Source organism: Chiloscyllium plagiosum, unplaced genomic scaffold, assembly GCF_037043375.1.
Source record: "Chiloscyllium plagiosum isolate Xiang-an unplaced genomic scaffold, Cpla_swu_hap1 HiC_scaffold_13, whole genome shotgun sequence".
NCBI classification, from domain to species: domain Eukaryota; kingdom Metazoa; phylum Chordata; class Chondrichthyes; order Orectolobiformes; family Hemiscylliidae; genus Chiloscyllium; species Chiloscyllium plagiosum.
Genome location: NW_028270151.1, coordinates 79207039 through 79221580, shown reverse-complemented (window position 1 = coordinate 79221580; position 14542 = coordinate 79207039). Strand labels below are relative to the sequence as shown.

The 14542-nt window shown below is 42.3% G+C and overlaps 1 protein-coding gene across 22 annotated transcripts in view; it reads left to right on the top strand.

The window, feature by feature from the left end:
• kif1aa (kinesin family member 1Aa) overlaps positions 1–14542 on the top strand; it is a 374456-nt gene that overhangs the window by 344573 nt on the left and 15341 nt on the right. For all 22 annotated transcript variants that reach the window (XM_087993839.1, XM_087993838.1, XM_087993837.1 and 19 more), the window contains 8 exons: positions 462–576; positions 1407–1540; positions 3740–3801; positions 4307–4452; positions 5825–6034; positions 9221–9292; positions 10127–10251; positions 11526–11669. In XM_087993839.1, the coding sequence (XP_087849965.1) occupies positions 462–576; positions 1407–1540; positions 3740–3801; positions 4307–4452; positions 5825–6034; positions 9221–9292; positions 10127–10251; positions 11526–11669 (1008 nt within the window). The remainder of the gene's footprint in view (positions 1–461; positions 577–1406; positions 1541–3739; positions 3802–4306; positions 4453–5824; positions 6035–9220; positions 9293–10126; positions 10252–11525; positions 11670–14542) is intronic.

Below are 14542 nucleotides of genomic sequence, written 5' to 3'. Positions count from 1 at the left end.
CAGCATTTTGACAGCTGCGATAAATTTAACATTTGAAACCAACCAACAACGTTCTGGAAGAAAAATAGACAATCAGCTCCATTTCCCAATGTTAACACTTATTTCAAAAAATGCCAGGATCTAGATCTGTATCTTCACCAAAAAACTAACCAGTTCTACTTGGGCTCATACCGATCAGTGTATCATGTTTTGTTGAAATCCGTCCATTGGTTTTTTTAAAAAATAAATTGTTCACAGACAACTGGACTAAACAACAGAGGCAAAAATATTACCTCTGCCCAGTTTCAGTGGCAGGGCTAATAAGCAACTGTCCTGTAGTATTTATTGTTGATTGCCAGGTTGCATTTGAGGCTGTTATGTCTCCCAGGGGCTCCTGTTATTTGTAGCAGAAAGCAAATATAAAACAGCGGAGCTGTATTTGAGAAGTGACGTGGTCTGACTGAATAGTGCCATTTTTGCAGAACCTTTTACCGATTTGAAGCAGGCTGGGATAGCTCCATGCACAACTCCCTGTTGCTGAACAGAGTGACCCCATACGGAGAGAAGATCTATATGACGTTGTCAGCGTATTTGGAGGTGAGATCTCGCTTCAAATAGACAAGACATGTGTATCCCGCCTTCCTGATTCTTGTGAATTTTGTAGCCAACAACCCCAAGGTTTAAATCATGGGGAATCTCAAGCTTTTTATTTCAGGCAGCCATTTTCGGCCTCAAACACTCAGAGGGCAAGTACAAAATGAGTTAGGCATAAAGTTTCTTCTACACTATCCATCAAACACACTCCATGCAGGTACTGTACAGGGTTAGACAGGGAGTTAAGCCTCCTCTAAACTATCTCCATCAATCACTCCCAGGGGTAGTTACAGTACATGGTGCCATACAATGTGAAGTTTACCCTACAATGTTCCATCAAGCACTGTCAGGGTAGGGAGAACATGGTTTAGTTGCTTGGTAAAGCATCCTCTACACTGTCCCATTAAACACAACCAGGATAGACGCAGCATAAGAAGTGATACAGAGTTAATCTTCCTCTACACTGTCTCATTAACCACATTCAATCCAGTTCTATCCTGAGCTAGAAACAGGGTAAAGCTCCCTCTTCACTCTTTCAGCAGTATGTTTATGAGTGTCTCTGCTGCACTGGGTTGACGGCTTTTATTTTCCCTTCACAATCCAACCTGTGGTTTTGTTGTGAGGTTGCTGAGTATTTTACCAGTGTAATTGTATGGTGATGAGGAATTTGACAGCATTCTGGGAAAGCAAGCAGTGTTTCCATTGAAATGCAACGCTCAGGATCACCAATGTTATCCGGGACGAGGAGCTGCAACCAGAAGCTGAGAAAGAAACAAAAATTGCAGCTCATCACATTGTGAACCTTCTGTAAATCTCTCATCTCTCTTTGGCAGATGGCGAACTGTACACAACCTGCAGTTGTTACTAAAGACTTCTGCATGGTGTTCTACACACGAGATGCCAGGCTGCCAGCCTCCCGCTCTATTCGTAACCTCTTTGGCAGTGGAACACTCAAAGCTTCAGAGAGGTAAGGGACTGCCTGCTACTGAGTGTCTGCAGGCACTGTCAGTGAGCTGAAATGTATGTCGTGATTCATCAACCACATGACCAGGGGAGAGCTGGCCTCTCAACCTCCAAGATCAGTATTCAAGTAACAGTGACCGCCTGGGGTTTGAGCTCGAGACCACCATGCTGACAGAGTTGCAAAGTGAAAGGGAAGTAGGAAAGGGATAAAAATAATGTAACAGATAGGAGCTGGAGTAGACCACTCAGCCTGTCAAGCCTGCTCCATCATTCAGTCAGATCGTGACCGATCTGATCATGGCTTTAACTCCACTTTCCTGCCTGTCCCACATAGTCTTTAACTCACTTGTTGATCAAAACTATGTCCAACTCAGCTTTGCCCAGTGGTGAAGAAAATTCCAAAGATTAGTGGACCTCTGCAAGAAGGAATCTCTTTTCAAGCCCTCTTTAAGTGAGAGATCTCTTATTTGGGATGTTGCCCCCTAGACCTAGATTCCCACTTGACAGGGAAATTCCTGTCTCAGCATCTACCCTGCCAAGCTCCCTGAGAATCGTAGACACTTCAATAAGAGCAATTCTCTGTTGGGTGGGTTAACATGGAGTGGGATCTGGGAAAGTTGTACTGAGGCAAAGGATTCTAAGACTGGCTTCACTCCTTCAGAAAACTCCTTGAACATAATGTATTAATATCTGAAAACAAAGGGTTGAGTGGGGTCATAAACAGGAACCAATCTCTTGTTTATGCCATAGAAAACTTTCAGAAACTGGACTCACTGGCTCAAAGGTTGATGGATTGGTCTATGATCCTAATTGTGGCAAATTCTTCCAGCCCTCCTGAGAATGAGAGAGGTGTTTCCTCCGGGAACAGACTGTTTTAAGTGCTGTGGCTGGTCATGGTTTGAAATTGATGGTGGCAACAAAGTTTAAGATCAGACTGAAGGACGTTGAGGCACTAAATGGGATTCTTATTGTAAAAGAAGCCCAGGGTTACTTGTCACTGAAGTCTGCAGCACCAAGGACAGTACTTCTCCTCATGCCCGGCGGTCAAAGATTCTTTCTTGAGAACATGATTGATTTATTCATAGCCCATGTTTGCTGTATACTGACGGTGGAGATTAGCGAATTGTGTCAGTATTTGTTAAAACAAATAAAGGGGTGCAATCCACTGGCTTTGTTTTTTTCTGGCCATTCAGAATTTCTTTGGACAAAGACTGAGGAAATTGGACTCATTGACTTCAGAAGAAACTAATTGTGAAGTGACCTGATTGGAATTTTTAAGCTCCACCAGTAATTGGTCCAAGCAAAGTATGCAAATCCCACAGATTGTAAATGGATAAAATCAACAGAGCAAAGGAACATTTTTAATACAAAGGATGGTCATGTCTCATTTCCATAGATTACCAGGGAAAAGCATTAATCCAGACAGTGACAGTCAAATCAAATCTGTTGTAGAGAGAGATGGGACCGAGGGTGAAGATGTGAAGGATAGCTGCCATCATTTCTGATATAAAGGCACTTCGTTGATTTTTTTTCCAGCATTACAAGTAATCATACTTGGGAGACCATTTGAGTGAGTTGGGAGACCTGCCTCTTTTGTGAGAGAACAGTCTGGATGAGCAACTGCCCTCTGTTTAGGGGAGCTGGGACAGTGAGGGTGAACTTACATGGAAATGTTTCCTCTCTGTGAGTGTAATCAGTCCAGGCCACCTGGTCACATGAGAACAAGAACCAAAATTAATTGAATAGCATTAATTGGGAAGATACCCCATTAGTGAGATGCCTGGGGAGTCAGAGCTTTGCTGTGTAAGTTGGCAAACGGTGGTATTAACGCTGGGCTGTTAAATCCAGAGACCCAGGTACAGTTCTAGGGACCCGGGTTTGAATCACACCACAGCAGATGGTGGAATTCAATAAAAGTCTGGAATTAAGAGTCTAATGATGACCATGAATTCATTGCTAATTGTCAGAAAAACCCATCTGATTCACCAGTATCCTTTAAAGAAGGAAACTGCCATCCTTTTTCTGTCTGGTCTACATGTGACTCCAGACCCAATGTGGTTGACTGTTAACCCTCCTCTGAGCAATTAGGGATGGGTAACAAATGCTGGCCTAGCCAGTGATGCCCTCATCCCGTGAATGAATAAAAACATTGATATTGTGAAGTGGCCATCTATTATGAGTTTCCTTGTTCTCATTCCCACAGTAACCGAGTGACTGGTGTGTACGAGCTGAGCCTGTGCCGGGTTGCTGATGCTGTTAGCCCAGGTAAGAGCTATAGTTCTTGACTGGGAAAGCGAGGAACTATGTATCTGATGTCTTGCTGGTTAAACTTGCTGGAATGTGGTCATTTCTTTCGGAACGATGCTGGGTTATTGAGGGTGCTCTGAGGTGACCAAGCACAAGACGTCTTTCACAGGTGACCAACATTAAGTATGTAATATAAGCGACAGAAAAAGAGAGAGGGCTGATGGTATGAGATTTTTTTCCCCTTAGGGTTTTTATTTCCAGAGCCTGATTGTGCCTCTGTCATCGTGGAGCCACACATGGACTCAGATAGCATTCTGGCCCAAGGTCCATTCGCATTTTGGGAGGCTGCTCATTGGCAAACACCATCAATTTAACCAGTGACAGAGATCCTCCTTTGGGGTCCTTTTATTGCTGGGACAATTTTCTGGCCCTCCTCCACCATCCGCCTTCGCTCCATGCGGAGAATTATTTCAACCACCGTTCTGTGGCTTGTAGAGACACTGAGACTCTGCCTCCTTTACAGGCATGCAGAGAAGACGCAGACGGGTCCTTGACACTTCCGTAGCCTACGTCCGTGGAGAAGAGAACCTGGCCGGGTGGCGACCTCGAAGTGACAGCCTCATTCTGGACCACCAGTGGGAATTGGAGAAACTGAGCCTTTTGCAAGAGGTACAGAAACCCCATGACTGGGCGTACTGCGGGTGGGGTGATCTGAATGAAAGTTTTTCTCACCTGAAGTAACAAATGCTTGCTGGGATTTGAGTTCCACCGACCCTGGGTGCTATTTGGGATCCCAATAGATGTTTGTTCTTTATTTGTGAACTCAGACCCTGAGTTTCAGCAGGCCCTCCTACTGTTAGCAGGATTTGGAGAGCATCCCTGCTGACATCAGTCATTACATTTGTTCAGTGGGCACAGAGGACCAGGTTTTGGTAGACCATCCCCTTTCCCAATCTACCGCCATTCAGATAATAATCTGCCTTCCTGACTTCATCTGCCCACTGTATTTGCTCACTCACTAACTCTATCACATCCTCCTCACAGCTTACTCTTCCACCCAGCTTTGTAGTGTCTGCAATTTTTGAGATATTGCATTTAGATAATCTAAATCAATAATATATATTATGAATGGCTGGGGTTCTAACACTGATCCCAGCTAGTCACTGTCTCCGACTTAGAAAAAGACCCATTTATTCCTACTCCTTCTTTTCTGCCTGCCAATCAGTTCCCTTAACATGTCAATAAACTTCCCCCAACCCATACACTTTAATCCAAGATGTTAATTTTTTATGTGGGACCTTGTCAAAAGCCTTCTGAAAGTCCAAATAAACCGTATCCACTGGCGCTCCCTGATCAACTCTACTCATTGCATCCTCGAAAGATTCCAGTCAATTTGTCAACATGATTTCCCTTTCATAAATCCATACAGAACCTGTCTGATCTTGTCACTGTTTCCCAAGTGTTCTGCTATTATATCTTTTTCTAATTTTCTCCTGTGTTTTCCCCAGTATCATCAGGAATATTAGGATAATCGGTCTGTATTTCCCTGTTTTCCCTGTACCTCATATGTTCCAGAGTCTACAGAATCTTGAAAGGTCAACATCAACACATCTACTATTTCCTTAAGTTCTCTGCGACTTATTGGCCTTTAATCCCTTCAATTTCTGCAACACCATTTTGCTACTAATACCGATTTCCTCTAGTTTGTCCTGCTCACTAGACCATGCGTTTGTCAATGTTCTTTGGATGTTATTTATGTCCTTCTTTGTGAAGATAGAATCAAAATATGTATTTAATTGGTCTGTCAGCTCTTTGTTCCCCATTGTAATTTCTCCTGTTTCTGACCAGAAGGGATCTTGATTTGTCATCACTAATCTTTTTCTCTTCACAAACCCATTGAAACTTTAACAATCAGTTTGTATGTTCCCCACAAGTTTACGCTCGTACTCTAATTTTCTCCTCTTCATCAAACAGAGGGGAGTCATATTTCGAGGTAACATAAGTTATTTGTTGACGTTCTTGCTTGTTTCTTGACCTGCAGGTGGAAAAGACCCGACACTATCTGTTATTGCGTGAGAAGCTGGAGAGCACACTGAGGTCAGGCTGCGATTCGGTCTCCTCATATACCAGTGAGGACCTTAGCGAATCCCAAAGCATCTCCTCAACATACAGCCTACACTCAACAGGCAGCAATGACATGCCAACCTCTACCTGCACCACCACTGAACGGCAGAAAGAGTTAGCAGCTAAGGTAAGGAGCCAAGCAGTTTTCCCTCTAGGAGAGCCCAAAGTCCAAGGAAGTGAGGCTTGAGCTATTGGCTGTTCCTCAATAGAATATGAATTCTGCCTCAAGTCTTTTTTGTGGTGAGGGGCTTTTGTTCTGATTGAGTGAAGGATGCTAATTAATTGAATGGTACTGTTTTCCACTCTCTATCCCAGTGTCACCAACAAATTCCCAGGGTAGACGTAGCAAGGGTGAGATGTAATGTAATGCTCCCCCTGTACTGCTTATAAAAATGTAGGTGAAAATATTTTGTATGCTTTCATTGTAATCTTCTGTCAATTTGGGATCCCTTAGATTGGAAAATTACCCTCTCCCTTTGCTGTCTAAGAAACTGATGACGCTCATTGAAGTGAGGGCAAATGATTGACCTGGTTTGGAAATTGGCTGAGTGACAGGAGACAAAGTAGGGGTAATGGGCAGATCCTCTAATACTCAATGGGAACAGTGTCTTATCACTGTCAGTAGGAAAGTCTCTAGACTGGTAATCTAGAAACCCAGGAGGGACAAGAATTCAAATCCCATGACTGATGGTAAACTTTAAATTCATTAAAATCTGAAAATAAAAGCTAGCCTAATGTCAACATGAAACATCATCAATTGTCATTTTTAAAAAAATCCAGTAACCCTTTGGAGAAGGGAATTTCCCATCCTCCCTTGATCTGGTCTTCATATGACTCCAGATCTGTAGCAATGGAGTTGACTCTTAACTGCCCTTTCAAAATAATGAGCAAAGGCAGTTAGGGATGGGGCAATAAATTCTGACCTTATCAGTGATGTCCACATCTCACACAACAATAAAGAAAAGAAATTGGCAGGTTTCATGAAAGGATCTGTGTTAGATCCTTAACTATTCACCGTACTTATCAATGACTTTGCTGACAGAGTAGGAAGCCAGGTATCTGGATTTGTTGATGACACAAACATGGACAACACTGCAGGAAATGTAAAATGACAAGATAGGGGTGAAGTTAGCCAGCAAACTACGAATGTATATTGACACATTCACTTGTGAGCTTCCTCTCTCTTCACCATCTAAGGCCCTATCACACCTTTCAGATGAAGTGGCACTTTACCTGCGCTTCACTCAATCTAGTCGACTGTATTCACTGCTCACAATGTGGTCTCCTCAATGAAGCACACACTGGGTGACCACTTTGCAGAACACCTATGTTCTCTCTGCAAAAATAGCCCTGAGCTTCCAGTTGCCTGCCACTTCAGCATACAACTGTGTTCCCTGGCCAACATCTCTCTCTCTCTCTCTCAGGCTTACTGCAGTGCTCCAGCAGCGCTCAGTGCAAGCCGCAAGAGCAGAAAGCTGCGTTTTTCGTTTGGTGACAATGCAGCCTTCTGGGCAGTACAGTGGCTCAGTGGTTAGCACTGCTGCCTCACAGCACTGAGGACCCAGGTTTGATTCTACCCACAAGTGACTGTGTGAGTTTGCACATTTTCTCTGTGACATATGAGGATGATGAGATGACGTCCCTGGAATTCAAAAAATTAAGGGATGTTTTGATTGAAAGCTTTATGATATTAAGAACAGAAAAGATAGATATAGATAAACTATTTCCAATGGTTAGGCTGTCTAGGATAGGGGGCAAAGTCTTAAAATTAGAGCCAGACCTTTCAGGAGTGGAATTGCAAAGCTTTTCTCTTTGCAAAAGCTGGTAGAAGTTTGGAACGCCCTTCCACAGATAGCAATTGATGCTAGATTAATTGTTAATTTAAAAATTGAAGTCAACAAATTATTAAGGGATGTGGATCAAAGGCTCAAGATTCAATAGGAGGTTAGCAAAGGAGTTCATGTCAGTGCAGGGCACTTGAAAATATGAGAACGGCAGGTCTCATTAGCAATCAAACACATTGAGAAAATGTTAACGTTCAGCCTCACCCGCAGTGGGTAGGTCCGTTTCATTTCTTTATTTTACATTTATAGAGTCATAGAGATATCCAGCACAGAAACAGACTCTTAGGTTCAACTCATCCATGACAGCCATATATCCTAAATAAATTTTGTCCCATATGCCAGCATTTGGCCCATATCCTTTTGTTCACCAACACCCCCTAGGACCTTACCATTAAGTGTATAAGTTCTGCCCTGATTTGCCTTTCCAAAATGCTGCACCTCACATTTATCGAAATTAAATTCCATCTGCCACTCCTCAGCCCTTTGGCCCATCTGATCAAAATGATGTTGTGCTCTGAGGTAACCTTCTTCAGTGCTTTAAAAGGTGAAATCCAACCCATACAAGAGTGCTTGCCTCTGGTGAAAGTGTAATGAGTCTGAAGATATTTGAGTGACCCATTCTGGAGAATGAGTTAAAAGGTGTTAATAAGGCTCTGTTCTTTGTATGTTGTCTGCAATTTATATGAAGTGGCTGGAATTAGATTTCCCAGGGCTTGGGACAATGGACAGCAGAGGGGAGACAGTAACTGCCAGTGTGTTCCCAAAACTGCTCAAGGGTCAGCAACAGCAAGAGATTTCCCCTAAGCCTGTTGCCATGCAGATCTATCGGGGGAAAGGGGTTAAGTACTGAAGAGGGATGTTGTGTAGGGTAAGGGGAAGGATACCATAGAGGATCATTACTCAGGAGCACCATTGCAGTTCAGGACTCTTACTAGGGGAGAGATACATTAAAGAAGGACCTTGGCTATTCGTGGCTACTATAGCCTTATGATATTATCATAATTATTAATCCAGAGACTCAGGCTAATGTTCTGGGGACAAAAATAAAAATTGCTGGAAAAGCTCAGGATGTCTGGCAGCATCTGTGGAGGGAAATCAGAGTTAACATTTCCGGTCGAGTGATCCATCCTCAGAAATGTTCTGGAGACTTGGGTTCAAATTCCACCATGGTAGATAATGGAACTTGAATTCAATAAAAATCTGGAATTAAGAGTCTATTAAGGACCAGGAGACTTGCTGATTGTTGGAAAATCTCATCTGATCTACTAATGCTCTTTAGGGAAGGAAACCTGCTGACCCTACCTGGTCTGGTCTACATGTAACTCCAAGCCCACAGCAATGTGGTTGACCCTTAGGTGCCCTCTGACAAATGTGTTACCACCTGGAGGAAACTGGTTCGGCAGCGAACAGACAGATTTATTGATGAAACAATATGATCAGAAGCTAATTGGTGTTGTTCTCTCTTCCAGTGCCTCCGACTCCTATCCCACACATTTAATAGGGAGTACAGCCATGTCTGTATCAGCGCCAGTGAGAGCAAGGTATGCTGACACTTTGTGAGAACTCACTTTATCCCAAGTTAATACGATGTGCACCTTGACCCTGTTTTCTGGTGTGCATATGCGTGCATTTGTGTGTGTGTGCCACTCAATGGACAAGTGTGAGGAAATGGGTAGCTTGGAGAGGATATCTGTTGGATGGCAAGTCCTGGATGTATAAATGCATGGACAATTATGGGATGGGCAATGACAAAAGCTCAAAGGAACTCAAAACCACATCACCCTTGGAATAAAGGAGTACCCAAGGGTGACAGGAAGGTATGTCAGAATAGAGGAGTATTTGTTCTGGGAGATTTCTTAGTCAGGGGTACAGACAACTCTTTGCAACCAAGGTCAGGAGTTTTGATTGATACAATATCTTTGGGACATCAACAGCAAATGGAGACACCATAACCAAGAGATATCATAGAATATCTTGTATATTGTATACCTTTAGAATCACTTAAATACCTTTATATATCATAGCCCCATATATAAATACGTTTATATACCTTAAATACCTTTAGTATATTTTGGAGAATATTGTAGAAAAGATCCACAATGGAATAAATAACATGTGTTTCTGGTCCTACAGAAGAGGGGAAGTGAGCATTTTAGATTGCTATTGCAAAGTGCTGTCACAAGCATAATGGGTCAAATGCAATGTGATTCTCTTGGGTTCTATAAATGAGACACACCTTGAAATAGGATCGCTGCAGTTGGGAATGGAAGAAGAGAGCAAAGTGACGGACATCAAAGTGGTGAAAATTGTCTATTAGAAGATGAATATAAGAAACTGGTGCAAAATCTTACACTGTTCCTCTTCCTGTTTTACAGATATCTGAGATGTCCGTCACATTGACAAGGGACACGTCATTCTCTACATTGAGCAACACAACACTGCCCCCTTCCTCGACCTGTCCCTCTCTGCTGGAAGGACAGTACATCGCCCCAGAGCTCAGGTTAGCGCCCATGTTTTCCTAACTTATCTTTCCATATTCTCTCTGACATCTGCAGTAATACATGAAGTGACAAGCTTCCTCCTGAGCGGCTGCAGTAGGTTATAGTCAGTCTTTAACAAGTAATCCATTGGGACCTTTTGTGGCACAGTGGTAGTGTCCCTACCCCTGGACTGGGAGGCCTGGTTCAAGTTCCATCTGCACCAGAAGCCAGTCATAACATCTCTGAGCAGGTAGATTAGAAAAGCAGGTTAAGAAAAAAAAGGTGTTGTATAAATGCAAGTTCATTAAAAAAGAAATAAGTAGCCCATTGGGTCCTCTTGTGTCCCTACCCCTAGACCAGGAGGCCTTTGTTCAAGTCCCACCTGCTCCAGATGTGCGTAATAATGTCTCTGAACAGATTAATTTTAAAAAAAAGTTTTAAAAATCGAAGAAACCACACTCTGGCATCTAACCCCATTTAAAAAAGAACAAGTGGTCCATTAAGGGCCAATGGTAGTGTCCCAATCTCTAAGTCAGGAGGCGTGGACTCAACAATTATAACACCTCTGAACAGGTTAATTAGAAAATATCAATAAGAGGTCCACTGAATAAGACAGTGAAGGTTGCAGAATATGTCAAGTTCTGCTACATTGGGAGACATGGCGTACATAGAGAGCGAGGGTTGTAGTGCATATCAGAGACTGTGATAGTGAGATGTGCAGAAGGCAATATCAGAAATTATTGTATTTTAAGGTATATCACAAAGTGCTATACCAAAGTGAAAGAGGTATGTTTGAATTGTCACAGTGAGGAACATGTGGTACATAAAAAAGCATTATAATAAGATATGTTTAGCTTGTTAAAATGAAGGTTTGCATACCACTATAGAATATGGGTTACATCAGAGTGTTTATAATTGTATCAGAGACTGTTTCAGTGATGTAATGAGGGATACATTATAGAGAGATGTAAATAACTGAAATCACTGAACAATCTATTCAGCAAAGTATAACTGCTGCTTTCCTTTTAATCATCTTTTGTATAATAACACTTCTTTTTTTAAGTTTTGTTCTTAGGTACTTATACCTAAGAAGGTGCCATTAAAAGGCAGCCATTATAAAAGCTTTTTGTTGTACTCCTGTACTTCTGTACTTAAGTACAAGTGACAATAAAGGATATTCTGGAGGCAGGCAATCTCTTTTTAATTGAAAGAAAGTCTCAATCTCTAGACTGGCTGACCAAAGCGCATGTGGGGATGAAGGGACATCTTTTAAATGTTCTTCTCTCTGTATTAGGACCCCTGAGACCCAATCCAGAGAAATCAGTCCTGATCCTGATTCACTACAAGAAGGTGAATTGAAGAAATCTCCTGTTGCCGGCAAGGATGAGAAAGGAAGTGCTCGCATGTTTGTAGCTGATATCCAGGAGATCAGAGTGAGGTACGGGGACAAAGTGATCTCTCCTACTTTTTGCAGGCTTAAGCAGCATCAATGATGTCAGCCACTCCTCTCCAACGGTCACAATCTCTCCTTTGTATGATTTACAAATTTATTATATTATTCACTCGGGACACTCACACATTGTGCTACTGAGCCACGTGAGTCAGATTGGCTGCACTTGTTAGCAGATTGCAGCCAGGACAGCTATAAGTGGAGCTTGATACTGTTAGGTAAACAGATTCTTGTTCCCATACAAATTCAGGTCCCCCTTATAAATTCAGGTGCCTTTTGGAAACCCTGTCCTCCCAGTCCACAATGAAAGGGGTTTTGGGAAGAAGACTAGGAACTCCAAAACCTGTCTTTGCTGGCACAGACCTTTTACTTGGACAACATGGGGTGTAGAATCAGATAGAGCCTATTTCACCATTTAGTAGATTATGGCCTGTATCTTCACTTCATTTACCTATCTTTGTGCCATAACCCTCAATTCCTCTAGCAAAAGGGGAAATAACAATTTTAGTTTTGGCATTCTATTTGGCCCCAAAGCCTTAATGGCTTTTTTTTAGTGAGCTAGATGTTTCCATTGTACTTTATCTGAATCAGTGCTTTCTGATCACTCCAATACAGCTGAGCTTTACATCCCTATTATCAGGGATTCTGACACATGATGAATAGTTTTGTTCTATCTACCCTTCCCAGCCCTTTAATCATTTTAAATTCCTCAAGGGGTTTGTTCATTCGTCTTCAATGCACAGAGGAGCACAACCAGTCAATGCAACCTAGACAAGCAGGATGCTGGAAGAACACAGCAAGACCAGGCAGCATCAGGAGGTGGGGAAGCCCTGAAGAAGGGTTATACCACCACCTCCCAATGCTGCCTGGCTTGCTGTGTTCTTCCAGCTTGTCTACTTTGGATTCCAGCATCTGCAGCTTTTTTGTCTCCAGTCAATACAAAATGTCCTCAATATAATTCTTTTCATCCCAGTATCATTCTTGTAAATCTGTAACCCACAACATGGCTGATATATCCCTTCGGAAGATGTGGTGTTCTTAACTGCAGGTGGTATTCCACGTGCAGGTTAACCAGAACTCTATACACTTGGTGTCATTTAGTCATACTGCACAGAAGCAGACCCCCCCAATTCAACTCATCTGTACCAACCAGACATTCCACTCTAACGTAGTGCCCTTTGCCAGCATTTGGCTCATAGCCCTCTAAATACTTCCTACTCAAGTACCCATCCAAATGCCTTTTAAATTTTGTACCACTTCTTGTGGCAGCTCTGTGTGAAAAAGTTACCTCTTATGTTCTTTTTAAAATCTTTCCCGTCTCACCTTAATCCGATGTCCTCTCGTTTTGGACTCACTAACCTTAGGAAAAGGTGGGTATTCACCAGATCCATGCCCCTCATGATTTTGTAAGCCTCTATAAAGTCACCCGTTAGTCTGCAATGCTCCAAGGAAAAAGCCCTAGTCCATTCAATCTCTCCCTATAGCTCAAACCCTTCAGTCACGGCAGCAACCTTGTGAATCTTTCCTGCACCCTCTCAAGTTTAACAATACCATTCCTATAGAAGGGCGTCCAGAATAGTTTGCAGTATTCCAAAAGTGGTCTCACCAATTTCTATACAGCCACAACATGACATTCCAATTCCTACACTTAATTCACTGACCAATAAAGACAAGTCATACCAACCAGCTTCTTCACTACCCTGTCAACCTGTGACTCCACTTTCAAGGAAATATGCACCTGTACTCCTAAATCTGTTTGTTCGGCAGCACTCCCCAGAGTCCTACCATTTACTGTATAAGACCTGTCCTAGTTTGCCTTACCAAAATGCAATACTTCACATTTATCTGAATTCAATCTTTGTAAGATTACAAAGAGATCTGAATCAATTGGGTCAATCAGCTGCGAAGTGGCAGATGGAGTTTAATTTGGATAAATATGAGGTATTGAATTATGGTAAGACAAACAATAGCAGGCCTTATACAAATAATGATAGGGCCCTGGGTAATTTTGTAAAACAGACACACCCAGGGATTTAGGTACATACTTAGTTGAAATTTGAGTCCCATGTAGACAGGATGGTTAAGAAGGTGATTAAAATGCTTGCCTTAATTGCTCAGACCTTTTAAGTTTAGAAGTTGGGACGTCATGTTGACGTTGTACAGGATGTTGGTGAGGCCTCTTCTGGGGTACTGTGTCCAGTTCTCGTTGCTCTGCTACAGGATGGAAATTATTAAATTGGGAGGGTTCATAAAAGATTTACCAGGATGTTGCCAGGAATGCAGAGTTAGCACTATAAAGATAGTCTGGGACTAGCAATTTTTGAGAAGATTTGTAGCTCAGGTTGATGATAAGTATGTAAGTTAGCTCCCTGTGCTGGAAGGTTTGTTTTCAGATGTTTTGTCACCATACTACCTTACATCAAAGATGTATCAGAAATGACTCCCAGACTACTCAGACCCCTTGGGATCCTACAACCCACAAACCTACCAACACACTTAAACAGGAACTAATGAACCTAAAGGATCCATTAGATACTACCAGCAAAACTAACATCATTTACAAGATGCCATGCAAGAACTGTAAAAAAAAATTACATTGGACGTACAAGCAGGAAACTTGCCACCAGGATGCACAAACACCAATGGCCACCAAAAGACATGACTCACTGTCACTAGTTTCCATACGTACAGATAAAGGACACCACTTTGACTGGGACAACATACACAACCGAGGACAGGCAAAACAAAGACACACACGAGAATTCTTAGAGACATGGTACTCTGACCAGAACTCCATCAATAAACGCATTGATTTAGATCCTATCTACCTTCCCCTAAAATAAATGGCATCACCCACCTTA